Source organism: Thamnophis elegans, chromosome 4 (assembly GCF_009769535.1).
Source record: "Thamnophis elegans isolate rThaEle1 chromosome 4, rThaEle1.pri, whole genome shotgun sequence".
Taxonomy (NCBI): domain Eukaryota; kingdom Metazoa; phylum Chordata; class Lepidosauria; order Squamata; family Colubridae; genus Thamnophis; species Thamnophis elegans.
Window position 1 is genome coordinate 117,648,162 of NC_045544.1, and position 25,725 is coordinate 117,673,886.

The following is a 25,725-nucleotide window of genomic DNA, read 5'->3' on the forward strand; positions in this document are numbered from 1 at the left end:
TGCCACAGAGAAGATCAGCCGGCCGACTGCCTGGAGGGGGTTAGAGATAGCCCTGCCTGAAATTGATCACACCCAGCATCCAGAAAAGCAACAAGCAGTTTGCAAGAGGTCCCCCCCCCACCTAACTCGAGAGATAGGCGTAATGAGTGCATGATGGTGAATTCAGGCTCCCGAAAAAGAAGGGGGGAAGAAGCGACATAACTTTCCTTATTTCTCAAGTGGGAAAGGGGGAGGCAGGGCACAACTCCCTGCGGTCTTGGCCACCTATACATAGAGTTAACACTGGATCAACCCCGCCAGCCAAACTGCCTGGGGAGGTGGGGGATGGTGAGGGGGGGGGAAGAGTGGAGATGGAATCTAAATTATTTTGGCAGCCAGAGAGAAAAGGGAGCCAGCTCTCTGCCATACGCCCACCCCTATCTCCCACCAAGTCTGGGAAGGTGGAGTTCTTGGCAGGCTGGCATCACACCTCAGACTCTGGCCCATCGTAGCTGGTGTCAGAGGCTCTGGTCAAAATGTCCCATTGGTGCTGTGGCAGCTACCGATGTGGCGGCTCTTTCTTCTTCTGCTGGTGCGGCAGGTGTGCCTGGGGCAAATGGATGTGCCCAATCAGGCTCAAGGGAGAGCTCACAAAGTTAGTGGTGGAGTGCGAGGTGGCCAGAGTGGGCAGGCAGCACTTCTGAGGGGCTGCTGTCATGGGGATGGGGAGCACAGCCTCTGAGGGGATCAAGAATGCCGGTGCCAAGCGGAGCTGGAAGACCTTAGGAGGTGGCCCATTATTCTGAGCTGGGGCCGCTTGAGCCGAAGGTGGAGGAGGAGGAGGAGGAGGAGTTGGAAGTGCTGGGGAGACTGCAGGCTGTTCCTCTTCACAGCTCGGGCTTGGCTTTTCAGGAGTTTTTGCCTTCTCCACCTTCAGGATCTCCTGCAACTTCTCCAGCTGAGTGCGACGAAGATGGGAGAGCATGCGGCTGTGCTGGAAAGACTCCACAAAGCTCTCAATAGGGAGATCCCAACATAGGAACTGCTCCATTTGTTCCTGTGGACAAAGAAAGGAGGATGAAAACGGCCAACTTTGGATAGTTGGTGTTCCAAGCAAATTTCAACAACCAGCATTTCCCGGTGGGTTTTCCTGCTGAGCCATAGACCAATATGGTGCTCATCCCCATTTCTATTTACAAAAGTGGGAGTTTAATCTTTACGTAGCATAGAAACATAAAAAAAACTGACAGCAGAAAAAGATTTAGTAGTCTATTTAGTCTGACCTTCGGGGTTTTTTTTGGTATGCTTATTTATTTATTTATTTTAATTTTTGTCGGATGATGGACATATATTTATCCCAACCATGTTTAAACTCAGTTATTGATGACCACTGCTTCGGGTGGGAGTTAATTCCAAGCTTCCACTCCTCTTTTTGTGAAGTAATACTTTCTATCATTCCTTCAGAACTTCCCTCATGTCAATTTGAGGTTATGTCCCTGTGTTTCTTGATGTTTTTGCTTTAATATTAAAAATACTGCCTTCTAGAACTTTATTCATACCCTGAATATATTTAAAGGTTTCAGTCATGTCTCTGCCTTTCCCTTCTGTCCTCCAGGCCATACATATTCTCTTTCTCCAATCTCTTCTGATATGTTTTGTCCCTCAGATCTTGCAATTTTTTCTTGCCCATCTCTATACTCGCTCAATCTTATACATATATATATATATTTAGAGTTACAACCCCCAGTATACCCAAATATGGGAGGAAGATCACTACTTCCATTCTCTGTCCTTCGGCTCGTCACAAGAGACCATCCAGACAGAAACCCAATATTGTTACTGTTGCCTTTTTGTTACATTTGTTGTATTTGTGCTGATAAATAAATAAAGGGAGACTAGTATAGATCTATTTCAAGCTATTTTGGGTTTCTGTCCGGATGGTCTCTTGTGACGAGCCAAAGGACAGAGAATGGAAGTAGTGATCTTCCTCCCATATTTGGGCATATCGGGGGTTGTAACTCTAAATAGATACCTTTCACCCTGGCTTGGCTGATAAGGAGTCGAACTCTGTGGCTTAGTGGTTAACACATCTGCCTAAGATGCAATACAGCACAGGTTCGATTCCCAGTAAGGGTATGGCTAGCTGATGAGAGCTAAATAGCTTGAAATAGATCTATACTAGTCTCCCTTTATTTATTTATCAGCACAAATACAACATATATATATCAGTGGTGGGATTCAAATAATTTAATAACCGGTTCTCTACTCTAATGACCAGCTGGGTAGGTGGGGCTCGATGGTCATGTGACTGGGTGGGCGTGGCCAACTCAATGTCACTCATGTCAATGGGCGCTTCACCTTAGCTGTTACAATGTAATAAGGGTTAACCAGAGAGGCAGTTTCTCGAAGTAAGGCAATATAAATTAGGTTAGAAATAACACCAGAATGTTTCCTTCCTGCCTTCCTTACAGGATTAGCCCTGTAAAGTGGAAAAAACCAAAAGGAGATTTCTTCCAACAACAGGTTCTCCCAAATAGGTGCGAACTGGCTGAATCCCACCACTGATATGTATACTTATGCTATGGGTTTAACCGGGTTCGGGAGAACCCGTACCTAATGTTATGGACAGTTTGGAGAATCTCCAAATCACACACCTGGCTGGCCCCTCCCACTCTGCCATGACCCTCCCACTTCACCCCGCTCCTCCCAGGAGTCTCCACGTGGCCTGTTTTGGATGCGAGGTAAGTGGAGGATTCGCCTGGAGGCTCAGGAAAGGGGTAGAACGGGCCACCTGGAAGTTCCAGAAGGCTGGAAACAGGCCCATTTCTGGCCTTCAGAGGGCTTCTGGAGCTTGGGGGATGCAGTTTTTGCCCTCCCAGAGGCTCGAGGAAAGCCTCCGGAGCCTGGAGAAAGTAAAAACAGCCCCCCCCCCGCCATGGCGCAGGAGGCCGACTAGGTCACACCCACTATGGCCACACCCATCCAGCATTCGGGCAGAGAACCTGTTGCTGACATTTTTGAAGCCCACCCATGATCTTATCAATAAAAATTTTTATATTTATATTTTAATATATTTTTTAAGTGAGATCTCCAGAATTGGACACAGTATTCCAAATGAACTCTGACTAAAGCCCTCTGTAACACTAGGGATGGTACAGTGAATTTAAAGGCAGAAAGGAGCGTAGGAACAGAAAGACGGGGATTGTGTTCTTTCCTATAGCATTTTACATACATCCCATCAGACTCTACGTAGACACCTGAAATGGACATTTTCTCCCCTGAGTTTGTACACAGGGAATTTCCTATTCCTTTTGTGCTTGCTGTGATTATAGAAAGAAATTCCAAACTTACTTCTGCTATTTCTGGGAGCTTTCCAACTCTCTTGTTGGCTCAGTTTTGCTGAAAATGTATTGCAATGTTTAATAAACAGATCAAATTAAATTTTGGGTCCATTGTTTGGAAATGTAGTCTCACCTAGCTTGTTTATATAGACTAGATTCTCTGTCTTCCTCCATCTCCCTGCTTGTATTTTTAAGCAATCCAATAAAGACAGCCAATATATACAATGGTTAACAGTGTTGATTAATGACTAAGAGTGTTGGATAAAGACTGAGAAGATTCAATCAGATTCAGGTCGATCCATAACCATGGAAGCTCAGTGGATAACTTTGGGTCACTCACTCCCAGCACTCAAGCACTCCCAGAACCCAAGTTTTTATTGTGAGAGAAATTGGAGAAGGGGGTGTAATGAAGGCCACTATAAGCCTGTAGAGGACAAGTGATGTAATGGTATGTGAGAATGGTCTCTGGGAGATGGGTGGAGGGAAAGATATGCTGCTTAGGGAACAATTAAATAAGTGGTGGGGGAACTTGCAGCTGTAAAACAGGCAAAGAAAAAAACCTCAAAAAGGAACCTCCCTAACTTATCAGTTTGGAAAAAGCAACAGTAGGAGATTTGTACTTTCAGACTTGCAAGATTCTTGCAAGTTAATGTAACCTTACAATAGAGTAGAATTACCTCATTTAGTTGTAGTCCTCTGGATAGTTGAGGAGGCTGACAAATAGGGTATAAATCTAGAAAGCCACCACATGAAAACATGGTACATGTTTTTATACAACATACTAAGTTTAATCACTGACCTTAGTTTTTAGGTTGCTGGAGTGAATCCAGCTTGTTTAGTTAGTTTATTGTTTAAATTAAATTAATTTATTTAGTTAGGTCATTCCTAACTTCAAGTGACTTGGAGAGCTCACAATATAATAAAAAGAATAAAATATAATACCAGTCAAAAACAAATAAGTGAAAACCAATAAAGAAGAAGATTGTAAATCTGGCCAATATCGAACTCACAAGGGGTCCAATCACCCTAGTCCAGCTTGTGGGGAACGATGGCCCTTTTATGACTTGTGGACTTCAACTCCCAGAATTCCTGAACCAGCCGTGGCCCCCTCCATGGGAATTGAAGTCCACAAGTCATAAAGGGCCATTGTTCCTCACCTCTGCCCTAGGCCAAACTCTAGAAGAAGAGCCACACCCTCTACAATGCTATCACAGTTTAATGTTTTGTGCAAATCCAGAACATGGGTTAATTCAAAAATCAAATTAATTGCACTGTGTAAATGCAACTCCTGGCACAATCTTATGGGAAATTGCTATTGTATTAGCTCAAAAGGTGATTAAGGGAAGCTGCAAACACCAATACATTCACAATTTGCCAAAGGAATTTGCCGAAGGATGCCTGGGACAAGATTACAAACATTGCTAGGTAACTCAAATTCCTTCAGTTGTCCTGAACTACAATTCCTGTAAGACATTGTTATGCCAATGGGTGCTGATGGGAGCTGGAGTCCAAAACGGTTGGAGAGGCCCACATTGCCCATCTCATTTAAGAATGGAAACCAGTTCTTTCCAAGCCATTCAAACCAGCACAAAACTTAGCAAGCATAATTGGCATATGGGTTCCCTCTATTTTCTTAGCCTCTTGACCATATTCTTTTGCAAACCAAGATGCAAAATCCCCTACGAACACATGTGTGTACACACAATGCACAGGCATTTAACACCCGGATACACTGTATCAGTGGCTTAGACTGCTAATCCAACAACGGCATTTGGAAAAGGCTTTTCGGTCATCCCTTAATGCAGTGTTTCTCAACCTTGGCAACTTGAAGATGTCTGGACTTCAACTCCCAGAATTCCCCAACCAGGAATTCTGGGAGTTGAAGTCCAGACATCTTCAAGTTGCCAAGGTTGAGAAACACTGCCTTAATGGAAAATAAGCTGTTCCAGTCAAAAGCTCTACAGGTAGACCTTGATCAACCACCACAATTAAGACCAGAACATTCACTGTTAATCCAGCGTGTTCCTTAAGGCAGGCACCAGGTGACTGTATCGAATGTTACAACCTTTTTTTGCCCCAGTCATTAAGCAAACCACCTCCAGTCATTAAGTGGGACATCATGTGACTGTGACCTTCCCTGCTGGCTTCCCCAATTCCTTTGCTTGCCAGGAGCCAATATGGGAAGGTCACAGAAGGCGATTGTATGTCATAAGTGCAAGCTGGTTGCCATGCATCCGTATTGTGATTGTATGAGCGCCTGGATACGACAACAGTTGTAAGATCAAAGTCCATAAGTCACCTTTCTCAGCACCGTCATAAATTTGAATGGCTGCTAAATGAACGGTCACAAGCAGAGGACTACTTGTATGGCGTTTTGTTTCATTGCAAGCTCATTGTAAGAAGGGCAGCCGGGGTGGCCGCAGTACTAAAGCTGTGCTACCCGCTCTTCCTACCAGGAGAGACTCTAAAACTCTGGCTATCAGCAGATGGCAGCACTCAGCTAGCTTTGACTGATCCAGAAAGTTAAGTTAGAAGATAGAATAGAACATAGAATAATAGAGTTGGGAGGGGCCACGGAGGTCTTCCAGTCCAACCCCAAGCATCAATCTTTGTTAACACTTGGATGAGAGACCTCCTGGAATCCCAGAGTTTAGACTAGACAGAAAAGTTGGGGAATAATAATCCTTGAAGCAGGCAGATGGTGAGCCTGGGTGTGTCCATGATGTCACCAGCTTTGAGCTTGATGCGAAGGAGGCTTTTTAAATATATAAATGCTGTAGGGGCCTATGTGTCCCTACAACATCATGCCTCACCTCCACTCCAAGTGTCTTGCTGTCTCTCCCAAGGAGGGGACGACGTTCCATAGCTTGAGTACCACTGAAACAGTCCAACATGTTTAATTTGATATTTATCGTTGATATGGTAATAGTAATAACATAAAGGAAGGCTTCACACAACACATTGAACCGGATGATTCAACCCATTTTTAAAAAAACTTTGCACAATACATTGAACCAAAATGAACCAAACAGCTCGAGGGCTCAGCTAACAAATAAAAAAGAAAAAAGTCCTAAAGTTAATCCTGCACAAGTTTGATATGTTCTGGGAATGCAGTTGTTTAGATCTTTCATTGGCCCAGTTCAGTGTGTTGTGTGTCTGCAATTATAGCCAGATAGATACGGTAGCTTGTGAAAGCTAAAAAGGCTGTTCAAAGCTCCATACTGGCCACAAGCCAATTCTTGAGTAGCAGCTTGGAAAAGTTAGATCACTGCACCAGTGGTGGGTTGCAGGCGGTACGCCCCGGTACGGGCGTACCGGAGCCTGCCCGGAGCACCAGATACTGTTCCAGTACGGTGCTTCAGAGGACCCATCTGCCCAAGTTCCTTACCTGTCTTTTAAGGCTTCCGCGCTCACGCATGGAGCGTACAGCGCCTATGCGACGCTCCACGGAGCAGCCGGAGCATTGCGGAGACTTGCGGAGGTGCTAAGATGCATGCGCGCTCGGCGCACTTGTAAGCGCCCTGCGTGTTTATGCACGTGTGCTGCGCACATCCACATGGACGCCGTCGGGCCCATTCCAACTGTACCGCTTGGAATGGGATCCAGAACCCACCACCGCACTGCACTTCCTTGAAGCCCAACATTCAAGTAGCAAAAAGGGCCCCTTTTCTCAAGCTTAGACAGAAGCACAGGAAAACTCTCTTGTTTCCCTTCCTGGTCCATCACACCTCTGCCTTTCCGGGCATAGGCTGGAACCAGTTTGGGAAGTTGACCTCTGATGGGATGGCATGGAGAACAGTGGCCTGGAGTCACTTTGCTCCTCTATCTCTGGGTGGGAAGAAGATTCAGAGAAAGAGTTTATTCCTTTTGCATATTAAAAAAAGAGGACTTCTGGGAGCAGCCCTGGAGAAGCCATGGTAGCTTGTTGGTCATGACTCACCTCCACTTTGGCCTCTACGTTCTCCAGTTCAGCCTGTAGCCTGCTCAGGGCATTCTCTGGAGTCCACTTTGCCATACACACTCCTGTTGGACAAATAGGCAAGTTCAGCTTTAACATCCACATGTCAGCCAGCTGTGTTGTGTGATCCTTGCACCCTGGCAGGAAGGAATGCCTACCAGGGCATGCTCCCCAATCTGTGCAAGCAGAATATAATCCCAGGTGACCAACTCCGAAGGGAGAGACTATAATAGTGCCTTCAGCTTCCGTCTTCTCTCTTTCTCCTGTTGAAAGGGACTGGAAGTCTACGACCTATGGGGACTGATTTGGGGACAAGGTGTTTAGCTGAATGAATGTTGTTCAGTATTTTACTCTATGTATGTCTATGTTTACTGTCTGTATTCCCTCCCCTGATTTTATGTAAGCCGCCCTGAGTCCCCTCAGGGAAAAGGGCGGCCTATAAATGTTAATAAACTCTTAAACTCTTAACTCTGAGGAAAGAGGACCAAGGAAGGATAGAATACCATTTGTCAGATATCTGGAGGGATTTCACGAGAAGGTGGTCAAACCTGCTCTCTCTCATTCCATACTGGAGGGTTAGAGTTAGGGTTAGGGTGGGATACAGTCAGTGGTGGGTTGCAGGCAGTACGCCGTGGTATGGAGCCTGCCCAGAGCACCAGGTACCGTTCTGGTACGGTGTTCTGGAGGGCCCACCTGCCCGCCTGAGCTCCTTACCTGTCCTTTAAGCCTTTGCTGCTTCCATGCACGTGCATGGCGCATACGGCACCTGCGCAACGCTCCACCAAGCAGCTGGAGCATCGCAGAGCGTCGCAGGCAGGTACAATCCCTGCGCATGCCACATGTGTGTGTATGCGTGCTGCGCATGTTCCTGTGGCTGACGCCGGGCCCGTTCCAACCGGTACGGATCCAGAACCCACCACTGGATACAGTAATGGAGTAAGTTGCAGGAGAGCCTGATTTAATGTTAACGCTTTTCTTTGGGGTAGATTGTAAGGGTAACACCGAAATATAATTTTATGTCACTTTATTCTATTTTACATATTTGTGTATTAAATTATATTGCATCGTATCCTATAAGTATTGTATTTTACCCTACTCTTCTTTTAAATTGTTTGTACAGGATTTTATTAGTGATATGTGTTTGAACCTTGTGCTTTGATATGGCTTATAGGCTAATATATATATATATATATATATATATATATATATATATATATATATATATATATATATATATATATATATTTGTGTGTGTATATGTGTGTGTGTGTGTGTGTTTTATTTGTGCTGATAGATAAATAAAGGGAGACTAGTATAGAACTATTTCAAGCTATTTAGCTCTCAATCAGCTAGCTGGTTCGAATCCCAGTAAGTTATATATATGGTTATATATGTATGTGTGTGTGTGTGTGTGTGTGTGTGTGTGTGTGTGTATTGCATACACACACATATATATTTATATATAGTGTTAGATTAGACAAACCCCACTCACAGTCATGTACTTGAAATGGGTGCCCATATGGCCCAATTCAAATCCAAATCCATATCTACCCTATTTCCCCGAAAATAAGACCTTTCTGGATAATAAGCCCAGTCGGGCTTTTGAGCGCATGCGCTAAAATAAGCCCTCCCACAAAAATAAGCCCTCCCCGAAAATATAGCAACACAGCAGCAGCCATGAGGTGACCACACTCTCCACTTCCTGCACCTCAAAAATAATAAGACCTCCCCAAAAATAAGGCCAAGTGCTTATTTTGAGGGGGAGGGGGGGGTCAAAAGAAAATATAACCTTATTTTTGGGGAAACACGGTAATCAAAATGTGTCTCCATAATGCCAAGATGACGTGTGATTTTGCAATGGAAGAGCCAACCCTTTTTGCGTGTGTCACATACAAAAATGGGGAGGGACTTCAATTGGTTAGGCACAACTGCCAGCTTGCACATTTTGGAACACTCCCTCCCCCCATCTACCAGCAATGAAGATCTATTGGGTCCCTTTCGACTTCAACATTCATGATTCAGTTGGAGCTTGTAAAAGAATTGTAGGGTGGCTTCAGGTTGGCCCTTTGTGTTCACAAATGTTCAAAGAATTAGAAGCGTTTGCTTATTTACAGTACTTACATACTGCTGATTCTCCATGGATTTCTGGGAGTTCACAAAATTGAACAGAATCCATTCAAACAATGAGAATCAGAAACATGATTGCTTAAACCAGCATCTGTATTGATTGATCACATCCAATCATTAAAAATTGCAAATTAATTAATGTTCTACTAGGAGCTCAACGTGAAAAGCTCTGCTTTGAATTTTTACAGGAGGGTACTAGTTGCTTCTCCAGCGAATAAAACTGCTCCACGGAGACGGAGCATCAAGTGAAAAACTCTGAACTTTTTCTGTCCCTTCCATGTCACCCGAGAAGGGGAGAATCTCAAATTCTCAACTTGTGTCCAACACACCAGGTAGGTTGGTTCTATGCCATGGAGGTAGTCCTAGAAGTATCTGAGTAAAGTCCCCTCGACTTATGACCAAAACTGAGCCCAAAACTTCTGTTGTTAAGTGAGACATTGGTTAAGTCAATTTCCCCCCCTTTTGCAATCTTTCTTGCTGCGTTTGTAAAGTGAATTACTGCAGTTGTTAAGGTAGTAGCCCAGTTGTTAAGTGAATCTGGCTTCCCCTTTGAATTTGCTTCTCCGAAGATCGCAAAAGGTGATGACGTGACCCTTGGAAACTGCAACCATCACACATATAAGTCAGTTGTCAAACAGCTGAATTTTGAACATGTAGCCATGGGGATGCTGCAATGGCTGTGTGAAAAACAGCCATGTGTCACTTTTTTCAGTACTGTTGTAACTCTGAACAATCACTAAATAGCAATAGCAATAGCAATAGCAATGTTGTAAGTCGAGGACTATGTGTAGTTTAAATTGTACTCACTAGCCCAGTGTTGGCAAACCTTTTCGGCACCCAGTGCCGAAATGGGGGACTGCGCATGCACAGGGAAGCGCTGTAAACCGGAAGAACAGCTCCTCGGTGCGTGCACATGGGAGTGCCAGAAACCCAAAGAGCAGTTCCCCAGCCCCCGCATATTTCAAGCATGCGCATGCTGGTCACCTGGTTTCTGGTGCGCGAAGACCAGCTGGCCAGTATTCATGCACACGCTGGAAACTGGAAGGTCAGCTTTCTGGTGCATGCATGCGCACCAGCTATCATGCTGGAACCCGGCAGGGTGATGGTTGGTGTGCCCAGAGAGATGGCTCTGCGTGCCACTTCCAGCATGCATGCCATAGGTTCGCCATCATGGCACTATCCTGTCAAAAGCCTGTGCAATGTCTGTGGAACAGGTAAGGATAACGCAAATGCAGATGGGGAACTGCATTTGCACCAGCATCAACGTCTGGGTGTTCTTCAAAGGCAGCCCATCCAGAGCACATGGATGCAATCAAATAGTTAAAACTGTCTCTACTTATGACCACATTTGGAACAAGAAAGTTTGTCGTTAAGCGAGGCTGCATGAATGTTAACTGAAACACCACGTGGCCCCACCTGGCATTTAAAAAAATCTTTTTCTGCCAGGGTCGTTAAGTGAATCACCGTGGGCATTAAGGAAGACACCGAACCACCTGACTTGTGACCTTCCCTGCCAGCTTTTCCACTGACTTTGCTTAAGTTGGAAATCTGCTGGGAAGATCCCAAGCTGGGATCACGTGGCTGCCGAATGCCACAACTGTCATAAGTGCAAGCTAAGCACCCAAATGGCAACTGCATGGATGCTGTGACGGTCGTAATTGCAAGGAACAGTCGGAAGTCAGGTTTTTCCAACATCGTCGTAACTTCAAATGATTGCTAAAAAATGGTCGTAAGTCAAGGAGTACCTGTGTACCTTCTGGAGAGAAGGTAGCCTGTGATTCTTGGGCAAACGTGGAAGGGGAAGAGGGAATGGGGTCTCAGCAGGCGGCCCATCTCTGATCTCCTTCCACAAACTCTATTTCCCAGGATCTAAATCAGGGGTCTCCAACCTTGGCAACTTTAACACTTGCGGATTTCAATTCCCAGAGTTCCTCAGCCAGCTTTGCTGCGCATGTAAACGGATCATGCTCTGGAAAAGCCCAACTTCCAGGTTCTAGTGTGCATGCACGCCTGACCAATCAGCTGGCTGGTGCGCAGGTGCACACCAGTGTTCGGCACTGCCACATGCATGAAGGACCGCTGATCATCACACGTGCATGCGTGCCAGAAAGCCAGAAGACAAACAGGCAAGGCCACGCGTGCTGGGTGACATGGCTTCACGTGCCATTTTGGGCACGTGCACCATAGGTTTGTCATCACAGTTATAGGGCAAGAGGGGAGGAGAGACGGGTTTGTTTTTTGCTATGCCCTTTAATTGTCTCTTTCAGTCAATCTCTTTCTTTCTCCAACTCCATGGAGGGTTTAGACCCGTGATGGTGAACCTATAGTAGTCCTGCCACAGGTGGCCCGCAGAGCCCTTTCTGTGGGCATGCAAGCCGTCGCCCAGCTCAGTTCCACCACTCATGCCTCCCACTAGCCAGCTGATTTTCGGGTCTCTGCCGCACATGTGGGAGACGCGTGCGCATGAATGAGGAGTGAGAGGGTCGTGTGAGCCACCCCCAGGAGGCTTCAGAAAGGCCTACTAGGCCCAAAACTGGCCATAGGGGGCTGCGGTGCCCTTCCGCATCCCGTTTTAGTTTCAGGAGGCTTCAGGGAGGCCTGCTAGCCCAAAATGGGCCGCAGGGGGTGCAATTTCGGCACAATAGGAGAAAAAGGTTAGCCCTCATTGGTTTAGACTTTATGAAGTCATATGATCCCCAAGAGGTGTCTCCCTAAATATCACATACAGGTAGTCCTCAATTTATGACCGCAATTCAGCCCAAAATTTCAATTGCTGAGCAAGACAGTTGTGAAGTGAATTCTGCTCCATTTTATGACCTTTTTTGTCCAAAGTTGTTAAGTGAATCATGCAGTTGTTAAGCGAATCTGGCTCCCCCCCCCAATCAATTGCTTGTGGGAAGCCAACTGAGAAGGTTAGCAAAGGTGATCACATAACCCCCTTATGGCTGTAAGTTGAGGACTACCTGTGGCAAACATATGGCACATGAGCTGGAAGGGGCATGCAGAGCCATCTCTCCGGGCACATGAGCCATCGCTCATTGCTCTTCCGGGTTCCAGTGCTCCGGGCAGCTGGTCTTCGCATACGTGGGAGAGCCAGAAACCGGAAGGGCAGCTGCTCTTCCAGTTTTTGGCCTGCACATGCACAATGGCCACCTGATTTTCCAGTTTCTGGAGCCCATGTGTGTGCAAAGACCAGCTGGCCTGTGCGCATGCATGTGCCGGAAACCACAAGATCATCTTCCCTGGGCGCACATGTGCACCGGACAGCTGGTCTTTGTATGCACATGCGTGCCAGAAATGGAAAGACCAGGTGGCTGGTGGCATGCATGTGCTGGCAACCAGAAAAGCAGCCTCCCGGGGCGCGCATGCGCCCCGGGCGGCTGCTCTTCTGGTTTCTAGCACGTGTGCATGCACTCCCATTTCAGCACTTGGTGCTGAAAAGGTTCGCCAACACTGACCTATACTGTAGTCAGGTTGAAATTTATAATCAAAACACAATGTGTGTTCAGTAAAATTACATATTTCTCATTCACATATTGCATTACAGTGGAAGAAACATGAGTTTCTTCCAAAGCAGTGTTTCTCAACCCCAGTATTTTTTAAGCTATGGGGACTTCAATTCCCAGAATTTCCCAGCCAGCATGACTGGCTGGGGAATTTTGGGAAGTCCATGGAGCTTAAAGTTGCTAAATTTGAGAAACACTATTCCAGAGTGAAGAAACACTTTTTGTATAAAGTTTCTGAGCCCTCACTCTGCGTGTTTCTCCATCTATTCATCCTTCCAGTTGTACCCGGGGAGCAGGGACTAACAGGAAATAGGGAAAAGGGATTTAGATGTTGTCAGTAAACTAAAATTCGATAAAACCAACTGCGATCACAAACTAGGCCCACCCATTATGAATAAGACAAAACTTCTTTACAGCTAACCACAGGTCGTCCTTGACTTATGACCACAACTGAGCCCAAAATTTCTGTTGTTAAATGATCCATTCCTCAATTGAGTTTTGTTCCGTTTTCCAATGTTTCTTGCCTCAGTTGGTAAGTGAATCACCGCAGTTGTTAATAACATTGTTAAGTGAATCAGTTGTTAAGTGAATCTGGCTTCCCCATTGATTTTGCTTGTCAGAAGGTCACAAAAGATGATCACATGATCCCACGGACACAGCAACCGTCGTAAATATGAGTCAGTTGCCAAGCATCTGAATTTTTATCACATGGGCGTGGGGATGCTGCAAAGGTTTTAAGTGTGAAAAACAATCATAAGTCACTTTTTTCAGTGCCATTGGAACTGAACGGTCCCTAAGTGAACTGTTATAAGTTGAGGACTACCTGTATCATCAACTAGTTACTCTGGAATCCTACCTTTTGCAAGGTAGGCTTAGTTTAAAGGGCGGCAGGTCGTTTGTGGGACAATTTAACCATTCTATTTAATTATTTAAAATATTTTTTATTTTATTTTTTCCATTCACATTTCATTCTGTTTCTCCTTTTGCACCCTTTTGAAAAATTATTCTATTCCACCATTTCTTTGTTATTAGTGTAACTCTTGTCTCGCCGTGAATTGGCCATGATGACTTGTGTGGTGAGTTGGCCAAGGAGAGTTGGCCTTGGCGAATTTTCATAGACCTGTCATGAATGAAGAAGCCCTTTTGCTTAAAGATGCTCTCAGACCTACAAACGTCCAGACCACTAACAAATGTTTTGCCCTTTGCTTGATCATCTAGAACAGAGTTTCTCAACTTTGGCAACTTTAAGATGGGTTGACTTCAACTCCCAGAATTCCCTAACCAGCAATCAAGGTTGAGAAAGGCCGATCTAGGTTAAGGCAGCCCAGATCCAATAGTCCTACTTTGGCCTCTACTCTAGGTAGGGTTAGGGGGAGAAAGGAAGACACCAACTGTTGCTCACCCAAGCGCTGCTGTTTGTCGTGACAGGTTTCCCGTAGCTCCTGCAACTCCTGGTATTTGATAGCGAGGGAAGCTTTGCCATTCTCTAGCCGAGGCTGCAAGCCCAAATTTTGCTTGGCGAGGTTATAGTTGGAAGCTAGGTGCACCTCCCGCTCCAGCTGCAGGTTCTGGAACTGAAAAGACACATATTTAATGAGCATCTGGGCCAGGCTGAAAGGTCTGTGTATGCTTATCTGTTCAGCATGTCAGAGTTTCTTTGGGTTCTACATGGCTATCCTGGGCATACAGTACATGGTTTTCCCATGAATGCATGAAGAACAAGATTTGGACTTCCCACCCAAACAGGGAAAGCTGTTTTCCCTGTTAAAATAACATGCCTATTTGGCACACCCCCCCCCCCCCCCCAGCAATCTAGTTTGATTTGCTGTTTTTCTCAATGTTTTACTGTTCCACAGATCTTTAGAACCTGGTTTCTTCTGTATCTGGCAACTTATCATCCTCATTTGAATTACTTTTTTTCTCTAATCTTTGCTTTGCTGTCTGTACTCTTGTCTAGGTTTATCTGTTTATAAGGGTATATTTTTATGCACTATGCCTAGTGATGGTTTTGCTAGCATCCCCGCCATCTTTAGCACCACCAACATCATTTGAGATTCAAAATATATTTGAGCCAATGCTGTAAAGATACAGTATTTGACAATACAATCTGAAGATACAAATTACATTTTTTGTTACCAAGTGATTTGGGCTGATTCAGTACAAAACAGTAAAAGAAACTGCTTGGAGCCTGGAGCGATATATTGTGGTGAATATATGCCATAGGAAGTTCAATAGCTGTGTTCATACAACATGCTGAAGCAGGTCATAGTAAGGCTGCCTGGATGCAGCATACAAAGTTTGATAATGTTAACCCAGTGAACCGTGTGGTTAGTTAATGGTTCGGAGTGTTGCTCAAACCAGACAGTGGATTAACTTGGTAACCAAGTTAAAAAAACAAAAAACTAATGTGAATGGACCTATTAAGCTGGTCTGAATAGATGCCTAAAATAAGTCTAATTATTTAGCAACTCCAACTTCTGCCACCAATATAAACAGGCCTAAAGAGTGTGATGCTCCAAAGTTATGGATTTTAATCTCCACAAAATGACCACTTTAGGCGAAAGACCAACTTTCAGCCTGAGCTAAAATTCTTACCTATCTTAGAAGGATCTTGTACCTATGAGTAGAAAAAAAAATAACTCTAAAAGGATTAGATGAGAGAACTGCTCATACAACTTAGTGAAGAGAGTCATTTAAAATCCTGGTGGCTGTATGGGCATAATTTGCAAGCTTGATTTAATTTTAATCTTGGTTAGGGATTTTCTGTGAGATTTAATGTATTGTACAAACCCAGAAAAAAAAAAGTGTTAGCATGTTGTGCGAATGCAATCAGTGGGCATTATGCCACACTTTCATTCTGGGAGTTCAACTAATAATCCATATTAAAGACTTGAGGGGAAGTCATTTTTTTTCCTGTTAAATCCAAACATTAATATTTGAGGTTGGACCCAGATTTTCCCCCTGATTTTTAAAGTTTTTATAATTTTTCAAACACAACACTTTTGACAGATATATAAGCCAACGGAATGTACACATCAGGAGTGGGTTACTGCCAGTTTTGCTACTGGTTCGCAATGCGTGTGTGCGATGTTCAATGTAAATTGTTGTTCACGCATGCACAGAACAATTTACAGTGAACTGCGCACGCGCAATCACTAAAAACCAAAATGGCGGAAGCTCAGGAGCAGCGAGGGAACTGGTTCTACAATCCAGGCCTGAATTTAACTACTGGTTCGGCTGAACTGGGCCGAACCAGGAGCAACCCATCTCTGGTACACATTAATTTATAGATCTAGTCATGTTTGTATTTTTTAATAAGGCCCAGTTTTTAAAAAAGTTGTACATGCCTTTTTATCACAAAACAATGTACAGGCTGCAAAATGGTACTTATTAGCGTTGTCTTTTCCCCATTAATCAGTTGATTGAAAAATAAGTATTGCCAGCCCTTAGCTGTCACAATCCGGCAGCATCTTCCCACTGCCAGACGCTCTTTAGGCCTCCCCTAATAACATGGGCCCTTGAGAAGTTACTCCATACTAGCTAACTCCAAACCTTTTTCATGAAAGAAAATATCTAAGGAGTATGGTCAGCGTATTCTCTGTCAACAATTGGCATTCAATCCAGAGGTGGGTTGCTCCTGATTTTACTACCAGTTTGCTTTGTGTGTGCTGCGCATGCGTGTGCAATTCAATGTAAACTGTGCATGCGCAAAGAACAATTTACAATGTACTGTGCATGTGTGTGCACTACTAAACAACATGCCATGAACCAGGGGAACTGGTTTGGGGGCGTGGCCAGCCTCGGTCACTGCCGGTTCTGCGATCCAGGCCAAAATACCACTACTGGTTCGTCTGAACCGGGCCGAACCGGGAGCAACCCACCTCTGATTCAATCACTAAATGTGGCTTCCTGTTTCTGGCTACAGCAAGCATAGAGCCACTGAGAAGCTGCCAAAAGGTTATTCGTAATCTAGAGCTACTGTTCTTATCAAACCTCTGAGCAAACCAGAATAACAACAGAATTGGAAGGGACCTTGGAGGTCTTCTAGTCCAACCCCCTCCTCAAGGAGGAAACTTTATACCATTTCAGACAAATGGTTGTCCAATCTCTTCTTAAAAACCTCCAGTGTGAGAGCAGCCTCAACTTCTGGAAGCAAGTTGTTCCACTGATTAATTGTTCTACCTGTCAGGAAATTTCTCCTTAGTTCTAGGTTGCTTCTGTCCTTGATTAGTTTCCATTCATTGCTTCTTGTCCTGCTTTCAGGTGCTTTGGAGAATACATAGATACCCCCCCCCCATCTCAATTATGCATCAGATATTTTGGGGGAGTACAACCCTTCAAGCAAAAGTTACTATTTACTGACTTGATAAATATTTACTATTTCTTGACTTGGTAAATCAAACTGTGAGTCTATGGGAGTCTTGAAACTATGACAAATTGCCATAAGCTTAAAAGGTAACATTTTGGGATGGTCTTCTAGTAAACATACTATATAATTTTTGTGGTTTATCTTGTACTTCATTTGAGCTCATATTTGGGGAAGACAAATGTATTTATTGGACCATCTTAGTTAGAATTATGGGGGCCATTGGGGATGGTAAACTATGGGGAAAGGACTTGACTATCTTGATGGGCAATTTTTCAGAGGGCACTGGGCTCCATGTGAGATTTAGCAACTCAATACCCCTGTTCACACAATACTGTACGCTGTCTTGGTAACTAAATTAACCCACTCTGGTTTGAATAGGAGACTGAACCATAACTCTCCAAACAGGCTGGGTTCACACAACATACTAAGCAACAAAAGACCGATATTAAAATTAACCACAATTAACTCAACGATTGAGAGCAGCTGCTAAGTCTTCTAATTGACCCGGTTAAGGATTTGGTATCAAGGCATTGCCTGGAGAGCATACCAAGGGCAGGAAGCTAAGAGTACCCAGCTTAGCCGAACTGACAAAGATCTTGTAAAAGTGAGGCTGTTTTTCTGGCCATTGTTGGAGAGAAGGCAGAGAAGGTGCCTTTCCAAAATCAACAGCCTCAACGTCTCCTTGTGAGGATGGATGACAACATGTGTGACGTTGCAACTGTGAGACCAGGAGCAGATTCCAATTAAGGTCTGGGGGGGGGCACAAAAAGGGGTGGGGAATTCCTGCAATTGGGGTGGGGGGCGTGCAAGGAGGAAGTTAGCTGGATGCCAAATAAATAAGGGAAAGAAGGAGGGAGGCTCTGCTTTGTTTCCACGCCTGTCGAAAGGCAAAAATCATACGCCATTTATGATGAAAATGCCTGACATGCTGTGGCACTTAATTCGGCAACCTTTCTCTGTTGCCCAGCACAAGACATGTTGCCTGCCTGGCTAGACACAGTCAACACCCCCCCACCCCAACCCCCGCCCGTGTTTCCATGGCTGAGTCAATGAGGCTTTGCTGGATCTCGGGAAAAGAAATCCCTTTCTTTTCAGCACAGAGAAACAAAACAGGGCTTTGTGGTCACCATTGTGGCTGATTTTCGCCAGAGAAAAAGAGGGAAGGGAGGGTCTGGTCCAGGATGGATCTATCCTGCGAAGACAAAAGCACTGAGGCCTTGGGAGCAACCCCCTCCCACTAAACCATCACACCCACACCCGCCCTGGATGACTCCATCTCCAGGACCCCAAACAAATGGATGCTGCTTCTCCTCGGCATTTCTTCTGGCATAATAAACAGGGTGTATTTCAAAGAATGTTTGGAGGGGGGGGGAGAGACTGCTTTTCAGGGAAAGGAGGGGAGCTGAGTGACAGGTGGGTGGAGAAGACCAAAATCTGACAACAGTCCACAAAGGGGCCTATAGCATCTCTGGGGGCTGGAGAGGTAGCAGAACACCTCGGTTCAAACTGGATCCCAGGGGCAGCTTTTAGAGGTTGGGGCAGGGAGATACGGGGCGTCTTGTAATCCCCGGAGCTAGCAGAACGGGATGAGAAGGGGGTAGATCTTCCAAGGGCATAGCCAACAGTTGGGGCAAGAGGGCCTCCCCGCCTGGGGCCCAGCTCTCCTCTTCTGAGTCTTGTGCATTTGGGCCAAGAGCTTCTGTGAAAAGGCCGAAGGTCTGGGCATTGTTTCTGGCACCAAGCACAGGCCTGGCTGGACTGGCACTATCCCCTCTCCCCTGCCAGACTCCCAGCCCCGCTGGCAACCAGAGCTGCATTTGCTGCAAAAGGGGGTCGGGTGGCACAGCCCCAGGGATGCCACGGGCACTTTCGGCGGGCATCGATGCCCCTTTGTATGCTCGGATTATTTTCCAAGGGGGCGGGGGCGGTCTTTGTATTTGGATGGAGAGTGATGGCTGCTGGGGTCGGAGTAAAGCAAGCCGCGGGTGCGTGCAGCAGAAGACCCCGCTGGAAAGCAGGATGCCACCCTCCCACCTCTCTCTCTCTCTCTCCCCTCCGGAGGGCCCGATCCTCTCTCCTCCTGGGCTTCCAACCCGGGAGCCGCGGCTTTACCTTCCTGCTCAGCTTGACGATGCGCTCGAGCCAGGTTTCGTCCCGCATGAGGGCGCGGAGTTGCGCCGTGCTGAGCGCCCCGAAGCCCAGATCGACCGCCGAGGCCCGCGGGCCCCGATCGCGCTCCATGATGTGGACGGAGCAGACGGAGCGGCCGCACCTGGAGGAGCGGGATCCTGCACCTGCACCTGCACCGCCGCCGCAGACCGCCAGAGGGCGGCCCCGCCGCTCTTAAAGGGGCCGCCTCCGCCGAGCTTCCGTTGTTTCGGCTGGGGAGGAGGGTGGGCGCGGCAGAAAGTCGGCGCAGGCGGCGGCGAAGGAGGGCGTTAATTGCACGTGCTGGGCAGCCCCCTCCTCTCAAAGGAGGAGAGCAGACAAAGGGGAGGGGGCTCTGCTGCCTGGGAGGCAGAGGGAGCGTCTGAGCATGTGTAAAGTACACCCAGCCCGTCTCCGCGTGCGGGGGATCTCGAGTGGGGGGAAGAGAAAGGATGCGCTCTGCGCTGGGAAAATGGGACTGTCGCTTGGTGGCTGCAAGCGCGTGTCACCTCCTCTTTGTGCTAAGCTTAAGGCAGGCAGGGCCATGGAGGCGGGAATGGCCGGCTTGTTGTGAGGTCTTTAGTCTGTTTCGTTTTAGGTATGATTAACTGATTTAATCCTCCATCAGACTTTAGAAGGAGCCCGAAGCAGGGAATACGGGGTAACTCTTCGTGGTATCCTCATAACGACACTGTGAGGTAGGCCGGTGCTGGGCAAAATGAACAAATCTCAGAATGATGATGATGATATAAATTGATATGGTGCCTGGTGCTGAGAAGATCATCTCATGAGCCCCATGGTCCAGTGGGGATTTGAATCGTGACCCCTTTGACCCCTTAATCCCCTTTGGTGCAATTAACATTCCTAGTAGATGGTTTTGTTGTTGTTAGTTGTTCTGTCCTGCCCATCGCGACCCCATGATGGACAACGTTCCTCCAGGCCTTCCTGTCCTCTGCCATCCTCTGGAGTCCATTTAAGCTCATACCTACTGCTTTAGTGACTCCATCCTGCCACCTCATTCTCTATTATTCCCTTCTTCTTTTGCCCTCAGTCATTCCCAGCAATAGGCTCTTCTCCAGTGAGTCCTTCCTTCTCATTAGGTGACCAAAGTACTTCAGTTTCATCTTCAGGATCTGGCCTTCTAAAGAGCAGTCAGGGTTGATCTCCTCTAAGACTGACCCATTTGATGGCCTTGCAGTTCAAGGGACTCGCAGGAGTCTTCTCCAGCACCATAGCCCAAAGGCCTCAATTCTTTGGCACTCAGCCTTTCTTATGGTCCAACTTTCACAGCCTTACCTTGCAACTGGAAAGTTTAAGGTTTAAGCACCCTTTTATAAATCCATCAAAGTGCCAGTTGAAGAGAAACTGCCATGAATTCTCTTTCCAGGGCCAATGCAGGGAGGTAGGATTCCTGAAAAAGCATCCAGAGGTTGCTTTGGCATGCCCAAATCCCTGGCATTTGGGAAGGGTCTCCCTAGGTTGGAGTGCCACCCCTATACTAACTTTCCTGAATGAATTTCGTCAAGCTGTTTGGTGATCATAGTTACCAAGATGGTTATAAACATTTATTTGTTGAGTTTATATTGTTATTAGTTGCTAAGTTGTGTCTGACCCATTGCGACCCCATTAACAACGTTCCTCCAGGCTTTCCCGTCCTCTACCATCCTTTGGAGTCCATTCAAGCTCATGCCTACTGCTTTGGTGACTCCATCCAGCCACCTTATTCTCTGTCGTTCTCTTCTTCTTTTGCCCTCAATTGTTCCCAGCATTTGCCTCTTTTCCAGTGAGTCCTTCCTTGAATTTATAGCTGCCCATCTCATGGGTAGCTTTGCTGGCTGAGGAATTCTGTGAATTGAACTCCACAAGGTTGGAGACCCCTGGTCTAAATGGGGGGATAGAATCAAGAGCGGGTGAAGTTCTAGTACCACTTTACAAAGCCTTGGTAAGTCCACAGTTAGAATACTGCACCCAGTTCTAGTCAGCATAATATAAAACAGATGTTGAGACTCTGGAAAGAGTGCAGAGAAGAGCAACAAAATGATTGGGGGCTTGGAAGCTAAAAGAATGTTACAAGAATTGGGTATGTCTAGTCTAATGAAAAGAAGGACTAGGGGAGACATGATAGCATTGTTCCAATATTTGAGTTGCTTCTACAAAGATGAGGGGGGGGGGTCTAGCTATTTTCCAAAGTACCAAAAGGTAAGACAAGAAACAATGGATGGAAACGAACCAAGGAGTGAAGCACCCTAGAACTAAGGAGAAATTTCCTAATGGCAAGAGCATTCAACCAATAGAACAGCTTGCCATCAGAAATTGTGGGTGCTCCATTACTGGAGTCTCAAAAAGAAAGTGGACCACCATTTATCTGAAATGGTATACAGCAGTGATGGCGAACCTTTTTTGGCTCGCGTGCCATAAGTGGGGGAGCGCAGGGGGGTCGTGTGCAGGTGTACCCATAATGCAATGTGTGACCCCCCCCAATGCGCATGAGCGCACTACAGGCGCGATCCCCCCATTTTTTTCATGTTTTTTTCGCCCTCCCCAGGCTCCAGAGGCTTTATAGGAGCCTGGGGAGGGCGAAAACAGCCTCGCCACCCCCCACCCCCCCGGAAGCCCTCCGGAGACTTCAGGGACCTTCAGGAGGCTTCCCTAAAGCCTCTGGAGCAGTCAAAATGACCCTCCAAGCAAACCGGATGTCACTTCTGGTTTGCTTGGAGGGTCGTTTTGAGCACTCTGAAGGCTTCAGGGACCTTCAGGAGGCTTCCCTGAAGCCTCCAGAGCAGTCAAAATTCCCCTTGGAGCAAATCGGAAGTCTGTTCCTGAATTTCCGGTTTGCCCGTAGGGCGGGTTTTTTTGCACTCCGGAAGCTTCAGGGAAGCTCATGAAGCCTCCGGAGGACCCCCGGGACAGGGGACAGGGAGGCTCTTTTTTCCTTTCTCAGGCTCCTATAAAGCCTCTGGAGCGAAACACATGGGAGAATGCAATCACAATCCTACACACAATAAAGCCATTTTGTGGGCTCGGTATTTCTATGGGATTCCTAGGACCAATGGCAAAACCAGGTTATGAAGACCTTCTGGCAGGTCAGTATCGTCAGGGCCATTCTCACCTGCAGGGGAGGATATTGTTTCGAAGGGTAAGTGCCACACCCCCCAAAAAAACTCCTGGGTCCCATCAGTAGACAGAACCTATAACACAGGGCTGTCAAACTTTATTTCATTGAGGGCTCCATCAGGGTTGTGTTTGATTTCGGGGGGCCGGGATGGGCATGTCACTTGTGTCAGGAGCACCTGCGGTGGCCCAAGTGCTCTGCCGGAGAAAACAGGCTCCGGAGTGCCGTTTTTGGCTGGGATGGCCTGCAACCCTCTGCCAGAAAAAACAGCTTGCAAGGGCCACATGAGCTCCATTTTTGCTGGCAGAGGGTTTCAGAAGGCCATATCAGCCGAAAACAGAGATTGGGAGCCCATTTTCTCTGTTAGAGGCACCGTGGGCCAGTCCTTTGCTCTTTTCAGGGCGGCCCCATGGGCTGGATCTAAGTTCCCCGCAGGCAGGATCTCCCCCTCCTCCCCGGGCCTTTGAGTTTGACACCCCTGCTATAACCCATCCCTCCTGCCAGATAGGTAGAGTAACCAGTGAGAGGCGGTTCCTCAAATCACTGGGCTCCATATTGTGTAAGATATGAAAGACCCCCAGCACTTTGTATTGAACTGGGAAGCAAACTAGCAGCTAGTGGAGCTGGCTTTCAACTTTTAAAAAGTTGCCTTCAATTTCAGAAAGCTTTTGCGGGGGAGTCAAACTTCTAAGAATAGCTAGAAAGTGGATTTTAAGTAAAGACCCTCATAAATTAATCCTGACTCCTGGGGTCATTTTCTTGCAATAGTCAGTAAAGAGATTTGCTGCTACATTCTCTCTGGTTGTTTTTCCATTATCTTACAGATCTGATGTATCCTGGTTTCCCATCCGAGCTTGATCCTAACCAGGTCCCGCTTAGTTTAAGATCAGCCAAGATTACCTAGGTGGTGCAATTTACAGTAGGTATGTGGATCCAATCATGTGACATAAGACATTTTTTATTCCATGGGCACTTCAGCTAAAAAGTTAAAAATGTTACACACTCCCCTTGCTGCTCTCTCTATAAATGTCTTTATCTGCTGTTAAGAAGACCTAGAAGGTCCCTTTCAATTCTGTTATTCCTTCATTTGTTCATTCTTAGATTCAATTTGTATGGCCATCCATCTCAACAAATGATTCTGATCAAAAAATAAAGTAAAATCAATTACAATAACCAAACATTAATGTACATAGTGGTCAAGAATAAAGCATACAGCATACAGATAGTCCTCGCTTAGCCACCACAATTAGGACTAGCAGTTGTGTCATTAAGCAAAGCAGTCGCTAAGTGAAATTGTGACACTGCATATGAGCTTACTCCAGTTTCCTTTGTTTTACAGAATTTCAGAGGTCAACAATGCAAAGTTACTTTTAATCATTCTTGTAATTGCGAACTTTTGTGGTACAAGATGGTCACTAAACAAGCCATTAGCGCCTGGTGCCCTTCTGTGCTTCTTGTGTTTTAGGATTTTTTAAATTATACATTTCACCACCTATCTGAATTTCTCACAAATTTATATGCTGCCAATTTCTAATGGACTCGAGGCAATTTACAAAATAAAAAAATACATATACTGTGTTTCCCTGAAAATAAGACGGTCTTGTTTTCTCCCCCCCCCCATAGTAAACACTTGGCCTTATTTTCAGGGAGGTCTTCTTATATTTGAGGTGCAGGAGGTGGCGAGTGTGGTCACCTCAGGGCTGCTGATGTAGCAATAGCAATAGCAGTTAGACTTATATACCACTTCATAGGGCTTTCAGCCCTCTCTAAGCGGTTTACAGAGTCAGCATATCTCCCCTACAGTCTGGGTCCTTATTTTACCCACCTCGGAAGGATGGAATGCTGAGTCAACCTTGAGCCGGTGAGATTTGAACCGCCGAACTGCAGCTTAGCAGTCAGCTGAAGTGGCTGCAGTACTGCACTCTAACCACTGTGCCACCTCGGCTCTTATGATGTGTTGCAATGTTTTCGGGGAGGGCTTATTTTAGCGCATGCACTCAAAAGCCCGATTGGGGTTATTATCCCAGGAGGTCTTCTTTTCAGGGAAACAGGGCAATAAAACAGGTACGTCAATCTATCTAAAACACCACTAGGCTGAAAAACACTTGATGAAACAGCCAAATCTGAAGCAATTTATGCATTTTGGGGGCATTCGGTATTTTAGGAGGCAATATGTGCTGCAGGGTGAGGACAGCTCTAGAAAAGGCCTGTCAAAGATGTGGGACCTTGTTTGGTAATGGCATCTTATTTCTAAACTCTTACAATTTATAAGATGATTTGGGTATTAAAAATATGGATGGGTATGTAATGAAGAAATGAACAAAGTGAAACACTGAAAATTAGAAGTGGCAGAATTGTGTGATCCCTGAGAAAGCTTCCAGTGGGTGTGGAGTAGTTGATGTCATAGTCTAAGGGAATGACATCACTGCTTTATGATCTTGCTGGGCTAGTGTAGAACTGAGGAAATAAAGGAGCCATTATGAAAAACAGAAATGGCCCACTGTTGGATGGATAAGGTCAGTGTAAAATTGAAGGAGAATCCAAGGAAAATTGATCAATGTGTAATATCAAATGACAAAAGATCACCAACCATACTGGGCTAGCTGGCAAGTGAGATGTCTCGTGTTATTCCAGTCAAAGTAGCTTATGATCCATATCAAAACCCATATTCCCATCACGATAATCAACCTCCAAGGACAGATTCGCCTCAGCGGGAATGGATCCTTAGTCCACAGTCCCGTCGGAGGAGCAGCCCTCCAATGGCACCTCTCTCTCTACGAAGAAGCGAGATGGCTAAAACTGCTTCACCCCAGAGAGGAAATGACATCAACCGGAGCGCCTCTCCCCACAGAGGAAGTGACGCTTCCCAGGGCACAGTTCCCCAGAACGTTTATCCTCAAAGAGGAAGGGTAAATGAAGCTCCCCGAAAATCTTATCCCACAGCTCCCTCCACACGGAGAGGGATTGAGATCCCACAGAGTACTGCTAATTTTCAGAGGGGTAGTGAGGCTGCCCAAAGGCTGCCTTCTCCAAGAGGAGTGATGCCCACTTCTTCCAGTCCTTCTTCACGGAGAGAGAGTGAGGTCTCCCAGATTTCGTTTCTGCAACCAAATGACCCAGCACAGAAGATTCCTCCTCAGAAAAGAAACAACACCACCAAGAGTGCCTCACCATACAAAGCGATG

The 25,725-nt window shown here is 46.1% G+C and overlaps 1 protein-coding gene across 1 annotated transcript; it reads right to left on the minus strand.

Annotated features, from left to right (window-relative positions):
• Positions 1-538: 538 nt before the first annotated feature.
• VPS37D (VPS37D subunit of ESCRT-I) lies at positions 539-19,521 on the minus strand. Its single transcript, XM_032216105.1, has 4 exons — positions 19,393-19,521; positions 14,314-14,485; positions 7,261-7,343; positions 539-1,036 (listed from the first exon to the last, which is right to left on the minus strand). The coding sequence occupies exons 1-4, from the start codon at positions 19,519-19,521 to the stop codon at positions 539-541; spliced, it is 882 nt and encodes a 293-aa protein (XP_032071996.1).
• Between the last annotated feature and the right edge of the window lie 6,204 nt (positions 19,522-25,725).

Coding starts and splice junctions, on each gene's coding strand:
- VPS37D (XM_032216105.1), bottom strand. CDS start 19,521: ATGGAGCGCGATCGGGGCCCGCGGGCCTCGGCGGTCGATCTGGGCTTC. Junction 7,344..14,313: donor CGACAAACAGCAGCGCTTGG/GTGAGCAACAGT, acceptor TTTGTCCAACAG/GAGTGTGTATGGCAAAGTGG. Junction 1,037..7,260: donor ACGTAGAGGCCAAAGTGGAG/GTGAGTCATGAC, acceptor CTTTGTCCACAG/GAACAAATGGAGCAGTTCCT.